The 23157-nt window shown below is 49.7% G+C and overlaps 1 protein-coding gene across 2 annotated transcripts in view; it reads left to right on the top strand.

The window, feature by feature from the left end:
• CGN (cingulin) overlaps positions 1–22413 on the top strand; it is a 68236-nt gene extending 45823 nt beyond the window's left edge. For both annotated transcript variants that reach the window (XM_077920497.1, XM_028708975.2), the window contains exons 14-21: positions 2161–2331; positions 3765–3926; positions 6822–6911; positions 7927–8010; positions 14043–14161; positions 15221–15329; positions 16338–16501; positions 17330–22413. In XM_077920497.1, coding sequence (XP_077776623.1) covers positions 2161–2331; positions 3765–3926; positions 6822–6911; positions 7927–8010; positions 14043–14161; positions 15221–15329; positions 16338–16501; positions 17330–17471 — 1041 coding nt within the window. In that variant the 3' untranslated portion in view covers positions 17472–22413. The remainder of the gene's footprint in view (positions 1–2160; positions 2332–3764; positions 3927–6821; positions 6912–7926; positions 8011–14042; positions 14162–15220; positions 15330–16337; positions 16502–17329) is intronic.
• Positions 22414–23157: the final 744 nt, after the last annotated feature.

Genomic DNA, 23157 nt, shown 5'->3' with positions numbered 1-23157 from the left:
CATGAGCACCAACTGGCTAGCAGCCATGACCTCACCAACCAACTGTCATTCTCTTTATTTGGCTCCTGTCCTTTTTTGAGAAGGCTCTGTGCTCAGATGACTTCGAAGTGGGTTGTCCCCCAGTGGGGTTAAAGCTGCCTGTCCTCCTGGTGTCCTTGATTTGATCGCTTTTACAGTGGATGCTCAGGTTGTGAACGTGATCCATGCGAGATGCACGTTCACAACCCGCAGCGTTCGCAACTCGCGTCTGTGCACACACGGGTTGTGATTCGGGGCTTCTGTGCATGCGCAAAGCACGATCTAGCGTTTCTGCACATGCGCAACTGCCAAAACCCGAAAGTAACCTGTTCCAGTACTTCCGGGTTTCGGCAGTCCGTAACCTGAAAAAACACAACCTGAAGCGGATGCAACATGAGGTATGGCTGCATATTTTTAAACATGAAATACTTGGGACTCCTAAGGGACGCGGGTGGTGCTGTGGGTTAAACCAAGCCTAGGATTTGCCGATCAGAAGGTCGGTGGTTCGAATCCCCGCAATGACGGGGTGAGCTCCCGTTGCTCGGTCCCTGCTCCTGCCAACCTAGCTGTTCGAAAGCACGTCAAAGTGCAAGTAGATAAATAGGTACCGCTCCAGCGGGAAGGTAAACGGCGTTTCCGTGTGCTGCTCTGGTTCGCCAGAAGCGGCTTAGTCATGCTGGCCACATGACCCGGAAGCTGTACGCCGGCTCCCTTGGCCAATAAAGCGAGATGAGCGCCACAACCCTAGAGTCGGCCATGACTGGACCTAATGGTCAGGGGTCCCTTTACCTTTACTTGGGACTCCTATCAACGTCCTCACCCAGGCACGGGCCTCCTCAGCTTTGGCAGGCCTGCAAAACCAATTCCTCGGTGTGTCTCTGCCTTGCCTTGCCTCATGTTAGGACTCTATGTGGACTGAATTCAGCTCCCTCTCAGGGTCTCTGCTGCAAAGCCGGCTGCCGCAGCACTGCGGAGGGAGGTGGCGTTCCCTCCCAGCCGGCCATGAGAAGACAGCCAGATCATTAGGCAGCAGGCCCTTGCTGCCAGCTCCCATTTTCTGCTGAGGTTTAAGGAGCTGACACCAGTGATCTGGCGGGGCTTTTAACAGAGCAGCAGGATTGTGACAGGGTCCGCGAGGGTGGACAAGGTGATGACAGCAGCAGCCAGCAGATGATGCTTTGGCCTTCGCTGGTTCTGAGAGGGAGAGACGCAGAATCTTGGTCAGGCTGTGCAGAGAGATGCCCAGAGACCCTGTATTTCGTGTGTGTGTTAGAGAGGACCTTAGATGCTCTACCACTGAGCTATGGCTCTTCCACAGCTGTATATATACATGTATTAAAAATGCAAAAGGTTCTCCATCCCTGCTCTGGTCTTAGGAAATAGGAGGCAATTGGGGGAGCCAGCCATCCTCCCACTTCTTGGAGACGGGGGGAAATTGGGAAGGGTGTGAACCATCTTCCTGGTCCTTATGTTGGTAGCTTCGAGAACACTGTCCCACCATCCCATCCTCTGTCGTCCCCTTCTCCTGGTGCCCTCCATCTTTCCCAACATCAGGGTCTTTTCCAGGGAGTCTTCTCTTCTCACGAGGTGGCCAAAGTCTTGGAGCCTCAGCTTCAGGATCTGTCCTTCCAGTGAGCACTCAGGGCTGATTTCCTTCAGAATGGAGAGGTTTGATCTTCTTGCAGTCCATGGGACTCTCAAGAGTCTCCTCCAGCACCAGAATTCAAAAGCATCAATTCTTCTGCGATCAGCCTTCTTTATGGTCCAGCTCTCACTTCCATGCATCACTGCTGGGAAAGCCATAGCTTTAACTATATGGACCTTTGTCGGCAAGGTGATGTCTCTGCTTTTAAAGATGCTGTCTAGGTTTGTCATCGCTTTTCTCCCAAGGAGCAGGTGTCTTTTAATTTCGTGACTGCTGTCACCATCTGCAGTGATCATGGAGCCCATGATTAAAACATGGTTGCAAGAACCAATGATCCCTATATTCTGAACAAAATGCTTGCTTGACCCGGAGGTAGGCTATATGAATTGTGTATTGCTTTGTAACGATTTGTTGGGTCTCTGGACCGTAATAAAGGTTGATGATGATTAAAACATCCTCCTTGAGGTTTCACCTGGAGTCCCTCTCCTCTCCTCCAGCTAGATCAGATGGCTCAAGAGTCCCACAGCGCCCTGTCCAAGCTGCAGACTCAGCTGGAGGAATACAAGGAGAAGTCGCGCAAGGAGATCACGGACTCCCAGAAGCAGGCCAAAGAGAGGAACACCGAGGTGGAGAAGATGCAATACAACCTGGGGCGGTTGCAGGACGAGGTACGATGGGGTGGGAAGAGGGCCCCGCTCCCCTTTTCTCTGCTTTCAAAATCAAGAGGCGAACACAATTCAAGGAAGGGGCTATGGAATGAGCAGGGGGCTGCAAGACCCCAGAGGTAGCAGCGGACACTGGGCTAGGTGGGGCCATTCGTCTCGGCCAGGTGAGCTGTCCGTGGCTGGCTTCTTCCTCCTCTTTCGTCTCCATGAGACTCAGCAGGAGGGACAAGGATGGGGAGGAACTAGAGTTAGCTGGCTCTGCCTTTCATTGCCACTATAATATAATATTATATTATATTATATTATATTATATTATATTATATTATATTATATAATATATAATATATAATATAATATAATATAATATAATATAATATAATATAATATAATATAATATAATATAATATAATATAATATAATATAATAATTTATTATTTATACCCCGCCCATCAGGCTGGGTTTCCCCAGCCCCTCTGGGCGGCTTCCAACACAATATTAAAAGACAGTAATGCATCAAACATTAAAAGCTTCCATAAACAGGGCTGCCTTCAGATGTCATCTAAAAGTCTGGTGGTAGTTGTTCTCTTTGACATCTGGTGGGAGGGTGTTCCACAGGGTGGGCGCCACCACCGAGAAGGCCCTCTGCCTGGTTCCCTGTAACCTCACTTCTCGCAATGAGGGAACCGCCAGAAGGCCCTCGGAGCTGAACCTCAGTGTCCGGGCAGAACGATGGGGGTGGAGACGCTCCTTCAGGTATACAGGACCGAGGCTGTTTAGGGCTTTCAAGGTCAGCACCAACACTTTGAATTGTGTTCGGAAATGTCCTGGGAGCCAATGTAGGTCTTTCAAGACCGGTGTTATGTGGTCTTGGCGGCCGCTCCCAGTCACCAGTCTAGCTGCCACATTCTGGATTAGTTGTAGTTTCCTGGTCACCTTCAAAGGTAGCCCCACGTAGAGCACATTGCAGTAGTCCAAGCGGGAGATAACCACTGGCTCGGCCTACTCTTTGGTCCCCGCGCCTTCCGCCCCACGTTTCCCAGTGGGCTCTGGATGCGCCTCTTGCCCTGATCCATCACCCTTATTCACTCCCGATAGCTGGGGGCAGAACCTCCCTCTGCAGGGGCAGTCTATCTCTGACACTAGATGAGGAGGGCTGCCTCTTTCGTTCCCGCCTTGTGGGTTTCCACCAAGACTGCCTCCGGCAGGAGAGTCAGTGTGGCCGTAGGGCAAGTGTGGACTTCAGCTCCCAGCAGCCCCAGCCGGCAGCCAAGGGTGATGGGAGATGTAGTCCAGCAACACCCAAGGGTCACGGGGGTTTCCCACAGGGGGAAAAGCACCAGGTTGGAGGCAGGGCCTGGGTTCGAATCCCTGACTCCTCCAGAAAGGCATGCTGGTCTACTCCCTCGCAAACCCGCTTCCCGTGACCTCCCTTCCAGGTGATGCGTCTCAAGCAAGCCCTGCAGGACGCCCAAGCTGAGCGTGAGAACGCCGTCCTGGACAAGGAACTGCTGGCCCAACGCCTCCACAACTTGGAGCAGGAGATGGAGTCCAAGCGGAGGTCGCAAGACGATCGATCCCGGCAAGTCAAGGCCCTGGAGGTTTGCATTTCCACCCTCCGCTGCCTTCCTCTTTCCTGAGCTGAGAATCCCAGCAGACCTCCAGACCCATGGCTCCAGCACACATTTAAAGCGGTGCAATGCCTCTTCGTAAACAGCCTTCGGCTTCCCCCAAAGGATTCTGGGAGCTGTGGTTTGGCATGGGTCCTGACAATTGCTGGGAGACGCCCCCTGCCCCCATTTGGCTCCCAGTGGGGCCGAAGAATCGCTCCCCCTTCACAGAGAACTCTGGGAATTGTAGGGGAATAGAAAACTGGAAACAAGGGAGGGTTCCTTTCCTTGTCAAAGCAAGAAAAAATTGCAATTTGTGCCTTCTGGCCTGGGTCCCCCATGCATGCAATGCCTCCTAGCCAACAGCAGGAGGCAGCAGTGCTGCTTTCCAAAAAGTCTCTGTCCGTCCCCCATACAGCGGTTTGGTTAGTCTGTCTCTGCTACAAACACCCCACCCCCAGTACAGAGCAATTTTGGTAAAACCTGATGATTTTTGCATGTGCTTAAAAATAGCAACGCAGCACAGATGTGTTTTCCAGCTCCTCCTGCTGCAACACGTTTGCAAACACTGCATTTTTCCACATAAAGCGCTTTTTTTTTTTGTAAAACAACCACGGCAAAAACCTATTTTCCAAGTTTAAGCAGGCAGAAATTAAACCAAGCATTCTGATGGCTTAGTTTTTTTGCGATCAGAAGGTCGGCGGTTCGAATCCCCGCAATGACGGGGTGAGCTCCCGTTGCTCGGTCCCTGCTCCTGCCCACCTAGCAGTTCGACAGCATGTCAAAGTGCAAGTAGATAAATAGGTACCACTCCGGCGGGAAGGTACCGTATTTTTCGCTCTATAACACGCACCAGACCATAACACGCACGTAGTTTTTAGAGGAGGAAAACAAGAAAAAAATATTCTAAACAAAACAGTGGATGTATGATTTTTGTGGTTCATGCTGTGGCCACAGACATGTGATCTGACGGTGAGTTTGGGGTAGCCCAATGCAAAAATCCTGAGGATCCATGTGGATCCATGCTAAAGTCGCCCTAAAGTCGCAGGGGCGCTGGGGGAGTGAACAGGAAGCAGGAGGAGGAGAACAATCCCTCTCACACACACACACACACACACACACACAGAGTATCAATCCTAAAGTCGCAGGAGAGGCAGGGGCGCTGGGAGTGGGAAGCAAGAGAAGGAGAACGATCCCCCCCCCTCTCTCTCTCACACACACACAGTATCAATCCTAAAGTCGCAGGAGAGCGCAGGGGCGCTGGGAGAGTGAAGGGGAAGCAAGAGGAGAACGATGCCTCACACACACAGACACACACACACACAGAGTATCAATCCTAAAGTCGCAGGGGCGCTGGAAGTAGCAGGGGCGCTGGGAGAGTGAAGGGGAAGCAAGAGAAGGAGAACGATGCCTCACACACAGAGAGACACACAAAGTATCACTCCTAAAGTCGCAGGAGAGCGCTGGGGCGCTGTGAGAGTGAACAGGAAGGAGGAGGAGGAGAACGATAGCTCAAGCACACACACACACACACACACACACAGCCCCTACAGTGGCTGATCCAAAATCGGACAGCAAAAAACTGCAGGCAGGGACACGGGGTTGTTTTAAAGCAACCAGCCCCGATCTGCTTCTCTCCCTCCTCCCGGCTAGGCTGGCTGAAAAGCTTTGCTGCTACTTAGCAGCTCAGTGGAGAAGAGAGAGGGACATAGAGCACGGGGTTGTTTTAAAGCAACCAACCCCGCTCTGCTTCTCTCCCTCCTGCCCGGCTCGGCTCGCTGACAGGAGCCGCTTACACCCGCTTTGCAGTTTCAAAGAGAGCCACGGACTGCTCACAACTGCAGCGGATTCCCCTGCCATCTGTAGGCATTCGCTCCATAACACGCACAGACATTTCCCCTTACTTTCCAGGAGGAAAAAACTGCGTGTTATAGAGCGAAAAATACGGTAAATGGCGTTTCCGTGTGCTGCTCTGGTTCGCCAGAAGTGGCTTAGTCCTGCTGGCCACATGACCCGGAAGCTGTACACCGGCTCCCTTGGCCAGTAAACGAGATGAGCGCCGCAACCCCAGAGTCGTCCACGACTGGACCTAATGGTCAGGGGTCCCTTTACCTTTCCTCCAGGGAGCTCCAGGTGGCTTGTAGAATTCTTACCTCTGCTGATGTTATCTTCTCAGCAGCCCTGTAATGCCAGGCTGAGAGACTGCGGGTTGGCCCAAGGTCAAGATTTGAACCTTGGTCTCCCAGGTGGTAGTCCCACACTCTGGCCACGGCACCCCACTGGCTAGGGTTGTAAGATTTATGACCTGGGAGACCAGGGTTCAAATCTCTGTCCACAGCCAGGAAGCTCACAGGAAGCTAATTATAATAATAATAATAATAATAATAATAATAATTAATAATGAAAATAAAAATTATTATTATTATTTATTTATTTATTTATTTATTTATTTATTTATTTATTTATTTATTTATTTATTTATTTATTTATTTATTTATTTATTTATTTATTTATTTATACCCTGGCCAGAGCTGGGCTCAGGGCAGCTAACACCAGTAAAATTACAATAAAAACATAATAGGGGAGGAAAACCAATTTAAAATACAGGTTAAAATACAATTTAAAAATTAGCTCCTTGGAGGAAAAGTTGGTATATAAATGAGATTATTATTAAAGTCATACTTTCTTTTATTCTGCTCAGGGTTGGGTTCCCCCCCCTGCAAACAACATTTTATTGTGGCCTTTCCCCACACAGTTCCAAAGCTTCAGTGACATTTCTGAAGCCAGCTCAATGCGCCGCCTTTATGTCATTGCCTGAATGATACCTGCACTCACGGGCGGGACAGCAGATAACGTTTGATTAAACGCGTACAATGGCCTTTTCAGGACAAATCGAAACGCCTCGAAGTGGAGCTGGACGAGGAAAGGAACACGGTGGAACTCTTGACGGAGAGGATCAACCGCACGAGAGACCAGGTGGGGGAGATGGTGCCTGTCGACATCTTGGCTGCTTGCAAAACGCGGGCTGCGTCTAAAGCAGCGCTGTGCCACTTTAAACCCCAAGGAATTCTGGGAAGTGTAGTTTGTTGAGGGTGCTGAGAGTTGTTAGAAAATCCCAGGCACCCACAACCTGCGGCCCTCCAGATGTTTTGGCCTACAACTCCCATGATCCCTAGCTAACAGGACCAGTGGTCAGGGATGATGGGAATTGTAGTCCAAAACGTCTGGAGGGCCGAAGGTTGGGGGTGCCTCATGGAACTACACTTCCCAGAGTTCCCTGCGAAGAGGGCTCTGAGAATTGTAACCCTGCGAGGGAATTCGGGGTCTCTCGGCAGCACAGACTACAACTCCCAGAATTCTTTGGGATGCCCGCTCCTGTCCATTGTCAAACTGCCCTTAGGGAGGCTGCAATCACACATCCATTAAAATAGCTTTTATTATACCGCCTTATTATTATTATACAGCCACAGCTCCCCACCCCAAGAAACCCGGGAACTGTAGTTTGCTACAAGCGCCAAACGTTGTTAGGGAAACCCCTGTTCCTTGGCGCATCAATGCAATAAATAGATAAGTATTCAACGACTTGTGAAAATAAAATCTTTGGGTTGTATCAATGCTAACCCTACTCAGGCATATACAAATTGTGCAAAATACGAGCTCAGCATAACAAGGTTTGTCCCAGTCAGATCTTTAACTCCAGAGGAAATCAATTTGCGTAAATAATACAATACAACACTACCACATCACCGATCAGTTGAGAACCACTAAATCTCTTTATAATGGCCCAGTCTTTCTACATGGACAGCACTCAAAAAATTCAGCCACTATTAAAGTAATTTGATCATTCCTGAACCGTTGGTAGCATAGAATTCAGCCTATTGAGTTGTAAGGCCTCTAATAATGATCTTCTGCTGACAACCCTGTCCCCTATCAAAACCTTATGCTCATCATCATCATCGTCATCATCATCATCATCTCTGTCTCCCTCCAGATTGACCAGCTGCGGGCCGAACTCCTCCAAGAGCGCTCCGTGCGGCAGGACCTGGAGTGTGATAAGATCTCGCTGGAAAGACAGGTGAGGCTGCCGCTGGCGTGTTCGGTCAGGTCTGCATCTTCTCTTTGCCGACTCAGCGATCGGAGGCTGAAGGGATCGTCTCACTTTCCTCCTCCCACTGCCACTGCGTATAGTTTTAAAGTTATACAGATAATAACTGGCTGATTCTGCTCCCCCACCACCCAAAGAATGGAGAGTCCACAACTTCCTGAAGGTGCCCGTTCCACTGCCAAACAGCTCTCACTGTCAGGAAGCTGTTCCTGATGTTAGATGGAATCTCCTTTCTTGGAACTTGAAGCCATGGATTCGAGTCCTACCCTCCAGAGCAGGAGAAAACAAGCTTGCTCCATCTTCCATGCAGTAGCCCTTGAGATATTTGAAGGTGGCTCTCATATCTCCTCTCAGGCTCCTCTTTTCCAGGCTTAAACGTACCCATCTCCTTCAACCATTCCTCATAAGGCATCGTTTCCAGGCCTTTGACCATTTTGGGTGCCCTCCTCTGGACACGTTCCAGTTTGTCCGTGTCCTTCTTGAACTGTGGTGCCCAGAACTGGACACAGTACTCCAGGTGAGGTCTGACCAGAGCAGAATACAGTGGCACTATTACTTCCCTTGATCTAGATGCTATACTCCTATTGATGCAGCCCAGAATTGCATTGGCTTTTTTAGCTGCCGCGTCACACTGTTGGCTCATGTCAAGTTTGTGGTCAACCAAGACTCCTAGATCCTTTTCACATGTACTGCTCTCAAGCCAGGTGTCACCCATCTTGTATTTGTGCCTCTCATTTTTTTTGCCCAAGTGCAATACTTTACATTTCTCCCTGTTAAAGTTCATCTTGTTTGTTTTGGCCCAGTTCTCTAATCTGTCAAGGTCGTTTTGAAGTGTGATCCTGTCCTCAACTGTTCAAAGCAGTTGTTGTCCGGAATCGGGTTTGGACCTGGAAACTTCCCCAGCAGTCTCTTTCCCCACCAGATCTGCCTTCGGTGTCTGCAGGAGCCCTGCCTGTCTGGGCTTGTAGCGGGTGGGGGTGGGGTGACAAGACAGGTTATGTAATTTGCACCATTTCTAAATCCAACCCCCCTGAGTCATTTCAATAAATGAGCTGCTGTTGCCGTGCAATTAACGAGGGCGAAAACAGCCCCGGCGACACTCTGCTTGGACACCGGCCACGTGCGGCTCAGAGCGTTCCCCGTAGAGACCTTTATTGTAGAATTGCAGAGCTGGAAGGGACCCCACAAGGTCATTCAGACCAACCCCCTGCAATTGTCCTTTGCAAACAGACTTTCCTCTCCCAGGCCCCCAGGTTCACGAGAAGCTGAGCTACGTCTTGCCTGTGTGTGTGAAGCCTGCTTCTTTCACAACAGGGACGGGACTACAACATCTGCGGTCCTCTGGGCGCCGCCGGACTACAACTCCCAGCAACCCCAGGGGCTGCTGGGAGTTGGAGCCCTGGAGAGCCACAAATTTTAGACTGGCCCATGTGCCATACATTCAGAGCACATTATTTCCACCCAGAGGATCCTGGGAACTTGCAAAGCTACAGTTCCCAGCACCCTCAAACTATAGTTCCCAACATTCCTTTTTGCGGGTGGGGGGGGGGAATGGAAGCTTTCTTACAGCGCCGAAAACCAGCAGTTGCAGGATGGCTCTTGTTTGTTTTTTAAAGCGACAGATCAGAAGCTTTCTTGCATAAACTTCCACTCTGCTCCGGGTTGTATGGGAAGAGGCCTGCAGCCGTAGGATTTTATAGTGTTAGTCATGTTCCGAGGAGGCCCATTGACATTAATAGACATGAGTCACTCAGCCCATTAGTTTCAAATGGGTCTACTCTTGTGTATGACTAATAGTGCCTGCAGAATCATAGAATTGTGCAGTTGGAAGGAACCTCAGGAGCCATTTAGTCCAATCCAGGAATCACAGCTACCATGCAAAGAGTTTTGGTTTTTTTAAGTTCTTGCATTTGAGCCAAAGTATGAAAAAGTAGGGACGCGGGTGGCGCTGTGGGTAAAAGCCTCAGCGCCTAGGGCTTGCTGATCGAAAGGTCGGCGGTTCGAATCCCCGCGGCGGGGTGCGCTCCCATTGCTCGGTCCCAGCGCCTGCCAACCTAGCAGTTCGAAAGCACCCCCGGGTGCAAGTAGATAAATAGGGACCGCTTACCAGCGGGAAGGTAAACGGCATTCCGTGTGCTGCGCTGGCTCGCCAGATGCAGCTTTGTCACGCTGGCCACGTGACCCGGAAGTGTCTGCGGACAGGCTGGCCCCCGGCCTCTTAAGTGAGATGGGCGCACAACCCCAGAGTCTGTCAAGACTGGCCCGTACGGGCAGGGGTACCTTTACCTTTACCTTTATGAAAAAGTTGCAAGGGACGTGGGTGGCGCTGTGAGTTAAACCACAGAGCCTAGGGCTTGCTGATCAGAAGGTTGGCGGTTCAAATCCCCATGACGGGGTGAGCTCCCGTTGCTCGGTCCCTGCTCCTGCCAACCTAGTAGTTCAAAAGCACGTCAAAAGTGCAAGTAGATAAATAGGTACCGCTCCGGCGGGAAGGTAAACGGAGTTTCCGTGCGCTGCTCTGGTTTGCCAGAAGCGGCTTAGTCCTGCTGGCCACATGACCCGGAAGCTGCAAGCCGGCTCCCTCGGCCAATAAAGCAAGATGAGCGCCGCAACCCCAGAGTCGGTCACGACTGGACCTAATGGTCAGGGGTCCCTTTACCTTTTATGAAAAAGTTGCAAGGGGTGCGGCTGGGTGCTTCCGATCCCTTTCCTTCCTGGAATTTTACTGGATTTTAAAATTGCATTTATTAAACCACCCCCTCTCACACCGCGAGATCTGTGGATGGTGGAAGCACAGTGATTAACTTAAGCGACATCAGTTAAAGCCACATTAGATAGCGAAAAGCAAATTGGTGGCAGGCATTGCATGCTCTGAACTGCTTTCTCCACCCTTTATGAGAGTCCCAGGGGCCAAGGGAAGGGGTCTGGGGGCCACATTCACACCTGGGCCTTTTAAAAAAGACATTGCGGGGGATTCGGCTAGAGTTCCTCCAGACTCTATACTTCTACTATTCTATGTGAGGAATAAAACTGAATTTGGGGAGCAAGGAAGGGGATATTTGAGCCTGTTCCTCGCCGCCCCGTTTTCTCGCACTCGGAGCCCTCCCTCTTCGTCCCCGGGGAAGGAAGACAAGGGCGTGAACAGGCTCGTGCCTCGTTTGGCCCTTAATTGGGCCAAATGACCAAACGCTTACTAATTAACGCATTACATTACTCCTAGTTTTAAGCAGCAACAGGACGGGTTTGTTTCGAAACATTGCAGAGCGGTGAGCAAGCCTCTGAGCTCAGCAGAGCGCTTCTTCATTTCTGGATGTTCAGAAAGGGAGGGATCGCCCGGAGAGGCGTTCTGTGGAACAGGGAAGCTTGCCTGCTGCGGTGTCAATTTTTGTAGGGGGTCCTCATTTCACTGCAGTTAATTTAGGATTATTATTCATATTACCATTTCCCTAATAGTCCAGCCTGCCTGCCTGCCTGCTATCCTTTTGCACCAGCCGTGGAGTATTAGCCCAAAACTCAGGTTGCTTTGCGGCCTGAAACAAAGCCTCTTTCCGATAGGCCCCTGCGTTTTTCTCGGCCACCATGAGGACTAGCCTCTTTCCTCTTCCTCTTATAATAACAATAATAATTTATTATTTATACCCCGCCCATCTGGCTGACTTTCCCCAGCCACTCTGGGTGGCTCCCAATCAAGTATTAAAAACAATACAGCGTTAAATATTAAAAACTTTCCTAAACAGGGCTGCCTTCAGATGTCTTTTAAAGATAGGATAGCTGCTTATTGCCTTGACATCTGGTGGGAGGGAGTTCCACAGGGCGGGCGCCACTACCGAGAAGGCCCTCTGCCTGGTTCCCTGTAACCTCACTTCTCGCAGGGAGGGAACCGCCAGAAGGCAATCAGCGCTGGATCTCAGTGTCCGGGCTAAATGATGGGGGTGGAAACGCTCCATCAGGTATACAGGACCGAGGCCGTTTAGGGCTTTCAAGGTCAGCACCAGTACTTTGAATTGTGCTTGGAAACGTACTGGGAGCCAATGCAGATCTCTTAGAACCGGTGTTATGTGGTCCCGGCGGCCGCTCCCAGTCACCAGTCTAGCTGCCGCATTCTGGATTAGTTGTAGTTTCCGGGTCACCTTCAAAGGTAGCCCCACACAGAGCGCGTTGCAGTAGTTCAAGCGGGAGATAACCAGAGCATGTATCACTCTGGCGAGGCAGTCTGTGGGCAGGTAGGGTCTCTTCCTGCGTATCAGATGGAGCTGGTAAACAGCTGCCCTGGACACATAATTGACCTGCGCCTCCATGGACAGCTGTGAGTCCAAAATGACTCACAGGCTGCGCACCTGGTCCTTCAGGGGCACAGTTGCCCCATTCAGGACCCATTAAACAAAAACCGGATTTCTAATGGGATTTGGCAGAGGTCTCTCGGGGCTGCGCTTCCCTGTCTGTGCTACTGTTTGGGAGCTGTGGCCCAAAACATGTCTGAACACAGATGAGAGAGAACAGGAGCTCTTTTTTGCATTCCTCCTGAGGCTTTGCGCTCTCTTTCTCTCATAAAGAAAAGCAGCTAAACACGGCCTCCCACTATCACCCACCTTGGCTGCACTGCAAAGCAAGGGGAAAGCAATTATTACTGTTATGTAACTCTGCTAATCAAAATTCCTGCTTTCTGAAGCGGGGAGGGGAATTTTGTTCAGCCTGGCCCGGGACGTTACATAACCCTGTGCAGCCGGAGTTTGTGTTTGTGTGTGTGTGTGTGTGTGTGTGTGTGTGTTTCTGTGTTTGCTCTCCATCTTTTTGCTTATAACCTCAAGTTGCTGATTCGGCTAGAAGCCGCCTGAAAGAGGCTCCCCCCCCCCAATTTTTTTTATTGATTTTCGCATTTATCACGTAAAAAGAAAAACCTTACAAAAAAACACACAACAACAAAAAATAGCACAAAGAAAAATTATTACTTCAAATTCCTAATTTCATTACATTAATAACTGACTTCCTCAAATCCCCTCTAACTGAATTTCATTATATTGCCTGTTTAGCAGTTCTCCAAATTCTTATTTCTAATAATATTAACTTCTTTCATTTAACTTCTTCTCCTTTATTAATACTGAAATCCAAAATAATTACTGACATATATTCTTATTCTGCTCCTAAGCCTATTTGTTACTTCCAGGAATTTTCTGTTTATCTTACATTACAATATTTAGCTAGCTATTCTTTGAATTTCTTCCAGTCCTCTTGTGTCGCCTCTTCTTTCTGGTCGCGGATTCTTCCAGTCCGATCGGCCAGCTCCGAAAAGTCCAACATCTTCATCTGCCATTCTTCTACTGTTGGTGTCTCTTGCGATTTCCAGTTTTTGGCCAGTAAAAGTCTTGCCGCTGTGGTGGCATACGAAAACAACCTACCATCTATTTTGGGGCAATTCCAATCCTATTATTCCAAGTAGAAAGTCTTCTGGTTTCTTAATTCTGCAAGAGGCTTTTAATGAAACTATTGGTCCAACACAGATCAGAGCACTGTGCTTTCCAGTCCTTTTCTGCCTCAGTTTCCCCATGCATGCAAAGACCTTCTGAAAGGCTGGTCCCCTCATCTCAAAAAGGATATTGTAGAGAGTGTTTTGTCAGAGCAAAGGTGGCAAAAGGTGACTTCCACAGAAGTCCCTTCCAGATTGTTATGTACTGAAGTTCTCACCCTGGGCCAGCAGGGGGATACTGTAGATAGTTTTCACTCAGGTCCACATATGCAAATAAGGGATTGAAAGTGACATTCAGTGATTGGATAGTTACAGAAAGTGGTTACAGTTGTGTTGTAGTGGAGCTCTATATAAGCAGGCTGGCTGAACCCTTCAGTTCAGTTCTGTCCTGGCCTGTGAATAAACAAGAGCTGTTTGAAGAATCGCTGTGTCGTCTGATATGTTCACCCACAACTTAATACAGGTCATGCGGGAACTTGTCCCTGGCCACTGGTCATTTCCTCTCTAAATATCCCCACTTCCAAATCTCTCTTTCCAGAACAAAGACTTGAAAAGCCGCCTCGCCAGCAGCGAAGTCCTTCAGAAGCCCAGCGCCAACGTCTCCCAGCTGGAATCGCGCATTCAAGAGCTTCAGGACAAACTCCAGGCTGAAGAGAGGTAAGTCGCGGAGAGGCAGTGTGGGGTAGCGGTCAGAGTGTCATGGGGGAAACCGGGGCTCAGATACCCTGCTCAGTGATTAATAATAATAATAATAATAATAATAATAATTTATTTATATCCCGCCCTTCCTGGTTCAAAAACCAGGCTACGGGCAGCTAACAACACTTTTAAAACACTTAATTGACCTGCACCTCCATGGACCTCTGTGAGTCCAGAATATCTCCCAGGCTGCGCACCTGGTCCTTCAGGGGCACAGTTGCCCCATTCAGGACCAGGGAATCCCCCACACCCGCCCGCCCCTTGTCCCCCAAGAACATTACTTCTGCTTTGCCAGGATTCAGCCTTAATCTGTTAGCCGCCATCCATCCTCCATCCGCCTCCAGGCACTCACACAGGACCTTCACCGCCTTCACTGGTTCTGATTTAAAAGAGAGGTAGAGGCTGATGGGAGTTGTAGTTCAGCGACACCCCGAGAACCGAAGTTTTCCCCCTTCTGTGCCTCGGACAAGCAACACAGCACCTGCCTTGCTTGCGGAAGACCCCCAGAACCTCCATTGTTGTTGTTGTTTAGCCGTTTAGTTGTACCCCACTCTTCATGACCCCCTGGACCAGAGCACGCCAGGCCCTCCTGTCCTCCACTGCCTCCCGCAGTTTGGTCAGACTCATGCTGGTCGCTTCGAGAACACTGTCCCACCACCTCATCCTCTGTCGTCCCCTTCTCCTTGTGCCCTCCATCTTCCCCAACATCAGGGTCTTTTCCAGGGAGTCTTCTCTTTTCCTGAGGTGGCCAAAGTCTTGGAGCCTCAGCTTCAGGATCTGTCCTTTCAGTGAGCACTCAGGGCTGATTTCCTTCAGAATGGAGAGGTTGGATCTTCTTGCAGTCCATGGGACTCTCAAGAGTCTCCTCCAGCAGCAGAATTCACCTCCATGTTTTGCTGGAAATGTCCCCTGCCTGAAGCCCTGGACAGCCGCTGCCGCTCAGTGGAGGCAGTGCTGAGCTCAGTGACCAGACTCTTCAGAAATCAGCTCCCCCCTTTTTCTTCCCTGTCGCCACAGGGAGAAGAGCGTCCTGGTCTCCTCGAACCGCAAGCTGGAGCGGAAGGTCAAGGAACTGACCATCCAGATCGATGACGAGAGGCAGCATGTCAACGACCAGAAGGACCAGGTGAGCTGGGGTGGGGTGGGCAGGGGGGCTCAGAAGACCCCCAAAGGCATCTCTAGGCAGGACTGTAAAAAGATGTCCCTCTCTGAAATCTTGGACCACCGCAACTAGCCTTTCTTGTTGTTGTTTTTTAAAAAAAATATTTTTATTAGACCATTTCAACATAACAAATTATCAATCCAAATATTCAATTACATTATTTTCTCCCCTCTCTGGTTTCTTTGCACATATTGTTCTCTGTGTATTATAAAATTGTCCCTATTCTTGCCTTATCTATCATGTATTCAACTAATAAGTTTGTGGGTGTTTATTCAAAACCTGCCAAGGAGTCCAGATCTTTTTGTTGTCTTTTTAGATAATTTGTAAAAAGTTCTTCCTTGAAGTCACGATTGTCCTTATCACGCAGTTTGTATGTCAATTTAGCCAGTTCCGCATAGCTCATCAGTTTTTCTTGCCACTCCTCTTTCGTTGGGATTTCCTCATTCTTCCATCCTTGTGCTAACAAGACTCTTGCTGCTGTTGTAGCATACATAAATAAATTCTATGTTTTTCTTGGCAGGTCTTGTCCTACAGTCCCTAACAAAAATGGTTCTGGTTTTTTTTACAAATGTCATTTTAAACATTTTTTTCAGTTCATTATATATCATTTCTTTTCTTTTTTGGGGGGGAGAGGGAAATTGTGTGGGGGGAATAATGTGGATGATGTATTTTTGTTAAAATTGTTATGTTGGAATCCCTAATAAAAATATTATTTAAAAAAAAGAGTTCAGCGAAGGCTGCCTCCCTGGTGTCCATTGGCAGGGAGTTCCAAAGGACAGGTTCTGCTGCAGTGGAAAGTTTAAAGGCAAAAGATCCTGCTGTATGATGATTCCACTCCTTACGGGGGGTTTAAATTAGCCAGCATGTATTTATGAGGTCTCCGCTGGGCCCTTCAGTTGCCAGGGCATCCCAGATCTCCCTGCTGCTACCCCTGAGTCAAACTGAGCAGGCCTTCCTTCCTTCCTCCCATAGCTAAGCCTGAGGGTCAAGGCGTTGAAGAGGCAAGTGGACGAGGCAGAAGAGGAGATAGAGCGGCTGGAAGCTGCACGCAAGAAGGCCCTGCGGGAGCTGGAGGAGCAGCACGAGACCAATGAGCAGCTCCAGAGCCGCATCAAGTCCCTGGAGAAGGACCTCTGGTAAGGAAGGCCGACCCTTTGTGGGTCCTGAAGAAATGGGTCTTGCTTGGGGGCCTCTCCTGGTCTGCCCCGCAGAGGACCTTAAGGTCCATGAACAACCATAGTTTATAAGTCCTGGGCCCTAAGGAAGTCAGACTATCCTCCACCAGGGCCTTCTCAGTGGTGGCTCCGACCTGGTGGAATGCTCTGTCCCATGAGACCAGGGCCCTTCGGGATTTAACCTCCTTCCGCCATGCCTGTAAGACAGAGCTATTCCGCCTGGCCTTTAATTTGAATTCAGCCTGATCTTTTATTTCCCTTCTTTTCCCTCCCCTTTTATGAAGATCACCCGCTCTGACCCCACAGTTAATTCTCCCCTGGCCGCCTCGCTGGCCCAAGTAGGACCAATTCAGCCAGCTAGCCCTGGGGATTATTTAATGCTTATTAGATGGATTTCCCCTAAATTGATTTCTGAACTTTGAATTTTATTGTTATTCATGTTTTTATACTGTATTTTATGCTGCTTTTACAATTAAGTCTTTTAAATTTGTTGCTAGCCACCCTGAGCCCGGTTTCTGAACCGGGAAGGGCGGGGTATAAATAAATTATTATAATATTATTATTATTATTATTATTATTATTATTATTATTATTCTTCTCTTTGGGGCGTCCGGTTGGCCGCTGCAAGAACAGGATGCTGGCCTAGATAGACCCCCTTTGGCCTGGCCCAGGTGCATGGCTCTTTGATGTACCTATGGAACCTCCAGCCCCAGAGGCAGTCTACCTCGATTCCCAGGTTCTTAGGGAATGGAAATCTGGCCCCTGACCTTTCTCTCCCTTCTCCACCAGGCGCAAGGCAGCCCGGTCCACAGCCGAGTCCTCCCTGAAGGACGACCACCTGAGCTCCGATGAGGAGTTTGACAGCGCCTACGGCCCGTCCTCCATCGCCTCGCTTCTGACGGAAGGGAACCTCCAGACCAGCTCCTGTTAGCAACTTCCGGCCGACCCTTTTTGCGGATCCCGTCGGAACGCCTGAACTTTTAAAACACTTCGAAACCCGTCCGAAGTGCCGTCCTCGCGTTTGCCGGTCCCTGGCGGAGCAGCCGGAAGATTCTCCTCCCCGAAATGTTGTGTGCCTGAAGATGGAAACAGACCTCTTTATCGAAGTGAAGGATATATTTTTATGTTAATTCTTTTTCTTTGCTTGCTATGGGGCAGCGAGAGGCCGGTCGTAAAACGGAAATGATGACAGAACTTTCTCTCTCTCTCTCTTTTTAAATCCCCCTCGATCTGGTTCTCAGGGCAACTGGTGAATGATTAAGAAATAGAATCTTCCAGTTTTTTGCTTTTTCTAAACCAAAATTTTAATTTTCTGCATATGTATGTGTACATAGATATATATAGATATAGATATAGATATATAGGGCCTGTGTATGTATGTCAATTCTGCATGTGTTCCAAATTTGGATGTGCAATAATGTTTTATGGAGGGATCTGGGGAGATAGTGGAATGTGTCTGGGGGGAGGTGGGGACCTGGAGCCGCCCCCCCTTTGCGGTACATGTATATATGGGTCTGCAGAAAACAGATCCTCAGGTGGCCTTAACTACTGATTCTGATCGCTGTGCCCTTGACCCTCCTATTGAGTCTTCAAGACCAGGTGCTTGGGATGGGAAGAGATGACTTGTGACTTTTCCGCTGGGCAGCTATCTCCGCTTATAGATTTTTCTCGCCACCGAGACCCTCGAAGCTGATCCCTGCTTCATCTTTGGACATCTGCCCTGCTCCTCTTTCCGGAATTTCCCGTTCACATCCTCGGACGACCTCTCCTAAATGCGTCACCTGAAACTGTCTCGCCCAGGAAGTGAAGATGAATCTTTCAGCAACGGGATTCTGAAACGTCGTTTGGGATTTTCCTCGGATGGCCCAGGGATGGCAACACGAGCAACGGCCTTGACGCAGAAATTGGGCAAGCAGCCATTGAAGCGACGATGGCGAGGTCCATAGGACTTACCTCCATTTTAAGCTTCTTGCTGACTGGAGCAGCGTAAATTAGAACCAGCTTGTGTTACCACCATCCCGGGTAACCAGCCGCCATTTCGCAGAACTGGAGCTCTGTTCCGAACCGTTCCCAAAATGTCGGTCCTTTCATTTTGCAGGGAGAGAGGATCTGGCTGGGGCCACCAAGCGATGGTAGCCGACTTGGTGCCCTGCAGACAGCTCTTTGTCACCTCTGACCCTTGGCCATCCCAGCTGGGGCTGATGGGAGTTGTAGGCCAATAAGATCTGGAGGGAACCGTGTTCCCAGTTTCCATCGGTGAAGCACCAATCCTTGGCTTTCTCTTCAAGGCGTTTTGGGTTCTGCGTTGGGAACGAGGCCAAGACTAAGCCTGAGGAACCCCTTCCAGGGATGGTGAACCTCTGAAGGATGTTGGTGGACTCCAGTTCCCATCGGCCAGGACCGACCCTGCTGGATGGTGGCTGTGTCAGACGACCTTCTTGGCTGCTGATGAGCGCATGAAATCTGCCGTCTCCAGCACGGAAATTTTAAAGAGAGGGAAATCTCCATGGTCTTCTCCATGGTGGGAGCCAGGTGTTGCTGGACTTCCCATCAGCCCCAAATGACAGATTTTGGGAGTCCAGCGAGATCTGGAGAAGCCATGGGTTCCCCGTTCCCTATTTGTATATAAACTATGTCCCATCGTGGCTGTGGGGTTTTCCACTCCTGATTCCTAAAGCAACAGCAAAGCCAGACTCTGGTCTCGCAACCCTGTTGGGACGGCCAGTTCTGAAGATACTCTTCTCGGATCCATGCTGACAGTTTCCTCTGTCAGGGGGACGGAAGAACAGCAATAGCTCTTTTTTCTGATTGCCGTTTGGAGCCCTCGCTTGGCTAAGACGCTACCTAACAGCCGAGGGTACGATATTTCCCCCGCTGCAACCACTGGCTCTGTTGGAGGCACCGCACGCAATCCTTCGCGCGCGACTGTCGGCGTGTTTGCAAAATGCACACCCCTCTGCCACTTTTCTTCCCGGGCCGATCGCTGTGCCGTGTCTTCAGTTGGGGCGTGGCGAAGGAGGAACGTGAGCACCGAACTCCGTGGAAGAACGCCTCCATGACAATTTCAGGTTTTCTGGACTTCTCCTTGGGAAACCTCTGTTTCGCACAAGACTGGGCGTCGGAGGATGCAACTGTTGTCGCTCAGCAGAATACGGCTGCGTTATCAAACCTTAGTAAGGGCTGCTTTTTCCACCCTGTCCCCTTAACACAGTGCGTGGGGAACCTCTGACCCACAGGCCAGATGTGGATGTGGCCTGGCGTGGATCTCCGTTTAGCCCCCGAGGCTGTTTCCGCCCCAAACCGCAGCCACCTGTGACATCAGGTGTGGGGCATGTCGATGTGGCGAGGTCGCAGAAGAGTTCCTTGTAGGGGGAACTTGATTGCACAGCCAATCTATGGGGTGGGGAGGCTGAATCGCCACACTTCACAGCTGCGTTCCCCGTGAGGCAAACGGGACTGCGCAGCCACTTCCTGCAAAAAGCGCTTTTGCCAGACCTCGAGAAAGGCCAAGTTTAGATATCACAAAGGGCTTTGCGCTCCCCAAACTCAGTCAGGCGCCTGGGAAGCACTGCACAAGCAGCTCTGATGGGTTGGGTGTGACTGCCCACCTGTCAAAGCCCGACATCAGGGGAATTGACAGGAGCATTGCCCCACCCATATGTCAGAGCTGGTCTGCTGGGCCAAAAGGATTCCCTACGCCCTCTTTAACAGTACCCAGGTGCCCCAATTTAACCTCTGCAGGCCTTGCACCAAGTGCCTTATCATGGATGTGTCCCAGGAGAAGGGCTCACTCTTAATGTACTCGTTTCACGCGGGAACCGACTGGCTGTGCCATGCTTGGAATGGCACTATCAAAGGCATGATGTGCACCTCTGCCTTTTATACTTCTGCATACACATGTGCCGGCATCGAGGTCTTGCTAGGTCCCATCTTTGCTTGCCTTGTGGCTCCCCCTCTCAAAAGCAGGCGCTGTGCCGTCATCGTCACAATGGCGCTAAAAAACAGGGATTTCAACACGACTTTAAAGTGCTGGTTCCTGGCTGGCCACCCTGTTTTGCACTGAAACGAGCCCTTCTTAAAGGGCTGCGCATTTTGCGGGGAGGGGAAATTACACCTTCAGCAGGGGGGAAAAAAGTGAGGCAAGATGGTTTCCACCACCCCTGGCTGGCACCACCTTGTCCACAACTATTTTGGCAGTCTCTGGAGGCTCATCCCTTCTGCCAGCACAAGTCTTCCAAATACACCCTGGGTCAGAGGAGAGATCTTAGCTTCTTTGCTTCAGTGGTTGCAGAAACGTCCAAGAGGTTTTACTGGGTGTGTTGCCGAAAACACACAAGGCATCTAGTCCTCAAGAAACTCGTCTGCATTGCAGCCAGCATCAAAAGCAGAGCGACCATCTTATTTGTGGAAGATCGCTCCCCTTTCCCCCTCTACTGCTCGACCAATATCTCGGCTGCTGGCTTCCCTGTATTTTTTCCTGCTCATTCCTCCCTCCACCTGCCCCTAAATGCAGCAAGGCATCACCTTTGCCAGAACATTGACAGGTTGCACAAGCTCGGTGGGTCTTGGAGACAGAGGCCGCTGAGCCGTTGTGCCCATGTTTTCCACTTCGTGTTTGACTTACGACACGTTTTCGAGCCGCAGATTCCATTCCCAGTTGGTGGGTCTTTTGTTTTGGAAGTTTTCTCATGCAAATGTCTTTGAACCAATTATTTCTGCAAATCTTTCTCTTGGAAGAGCTTGTGTTTATATTTCGTCGACACCGTCCATGTCTTTGAGCTATAGTCATGGCAAATAGGGGTGGGGATAACGTCTTGTTTGCTCCCCACAACCCTCAACATGGCTTCGGACTGCGGAAGTCGCTGGGCGTCAGGAATTCGGTGGAATGAGTTGATCTGCAGTGTCCACCGGCAGCTGGATCAATGCACAGCCTTGAAATCAGCCTCCTGTGTTGTCAAATTTAGCCATTACATTGCAGATCGGGTGTGGAGACAGTTTGACCATCCAAAAGTTGCTGGAGTACAATTCACATCATCCCAGGCCATCCTCACTAAGGCTAACGGGAGTTCGGGAACATCTGGCGGGCCAAAGGTGTGGCAGATCTTTCAAATGTCATTTGGCCGAGATGGGGAAAAAACTCCTGCCTTGTTTTCGTCCTTTTTATCCAACTTCTGGGCTCAGATGAGTTTCCCGCTTTGCCTCTCCCTCTCTTGAAGGTTGCATGAAGTGATTCAGACCGGTAATCGTCTTGTGAAGGGGTCCGCAGGCCGCTGACCACCCCGCTCAGATTTACGGAGAGCAAAAAAGGAGCAGGGGTCTCTGAGGCCGTTGCATCTTCAGGCCTCAAGCCGCAATAACAAAATAAACCGCCCGGTTCTACCTTCTGGGTACATGAAAACCCAATCCGGATTCAAGCGTTTGGTAGCAGGCGCCGCTGTGTCCGTCAGGGCAAGACGGACGGCATTTTGTTGGAACCTGGTTCTCAAAACTGGATGTCTTGAAAACGCGACCTTGTTTTGTGTGCCCCCCACCCAGCCTGCCCCGTTCCGTTTCCCTGGGGGGCAAAACCTGAGGGTGAGGTTTTTATACCTAGGTCTTTGGAGCTGTGATTCTCTCTCTGTCTCTCTCTCTCTCTCGTTCTTTTTTAAACAGTAATGCAATAATTTAGAAGCGTCTATATTTGGGGGAGGGAGGAAAACCTGATCTTAGAGGATTGTTTCGTAACGAGGGTTCCCTCGTCCCCAGCACAGTGGGTTTGTACAGTTTTAAATGGCTGCTATAATATACGATCTGGGTTGGTTTTTATTATTTGTAATTTTTGATTTCCCTCCAGATTTATTTTCCTTTAATAAAGAACAAAAAAAAAACCCACACCACAATCGCGTAGATTGATTTTTTTCCAAAAAACACCCCCTAAAGTCCTATACGAATTGGACTTTCTGACCACCCCCACTCTCCCACCCCCCAAATTGGTATGTGGTAAAGGCCTTGGGTGAATCTATCCTTTCATCATTAAAATGCCTGATTATAATGGTTTAAATTAAAACATTTAAAGAAAAGTTTAAAAAATAAAATTAAATGTCAACATCTATTTGTCTGGATAGGTTTGCTTAAACCAAAATCGCTTTCAGTCCATGCTGAAAAGAATACGGCAAAGGCTAAACATCAACAGGTAGGGAGTTCCAAAGATCAGAGAGGCTGAGTGGCCATGCATGGGGCAAGGTAAAACTGGTCCCAAGATCATTTAAAACATGGGTAGGCAAACTAAGGCCCCGGGGCTGGATGCGGCCCAATCGACTTCTCAATCCGGCTCACGGACAGTCTGGGAATCAGCGTGTTTTTGCATGAGTAGAATGTGTGCTTTTATTTAAAATGTATCTCTGGGTTATTTGTGGGGCATAGAAATTCGCTCATTATTTTTTTCCAAAATATAGTCCGGCCCCCCCAGAAGGTCTGAGGGACAGTGGACCGGCCCCCGGCTGAAAAAGGTTGCTGACCCCTGATTTAAAACAGAGTTGTGAGTGGAGAAGCGGTGCTGCTTGCAGAGGTTAGATGTTAGCTGCTGTCATCACTAACTATTGGCCATGGTGCCCAGGGATTACAGTGGTACCTCGGGT

This window comes from Podarcis muralis, chromosome 16, assembly GCF_964188315.1.
Source record: "Podarcis muralis chromosome 16, rPodMur119.hap1.1, whole genome shotgun sequence".
NCBI lineage: Eukaryota > Metazoa > Chordata > Lepidosauria > Squamata > Lacertidae > Podarcis > Podarcis muralis.
This window is presented reverse-complemented; position numbering and strand designations above follow the sequence as displayed.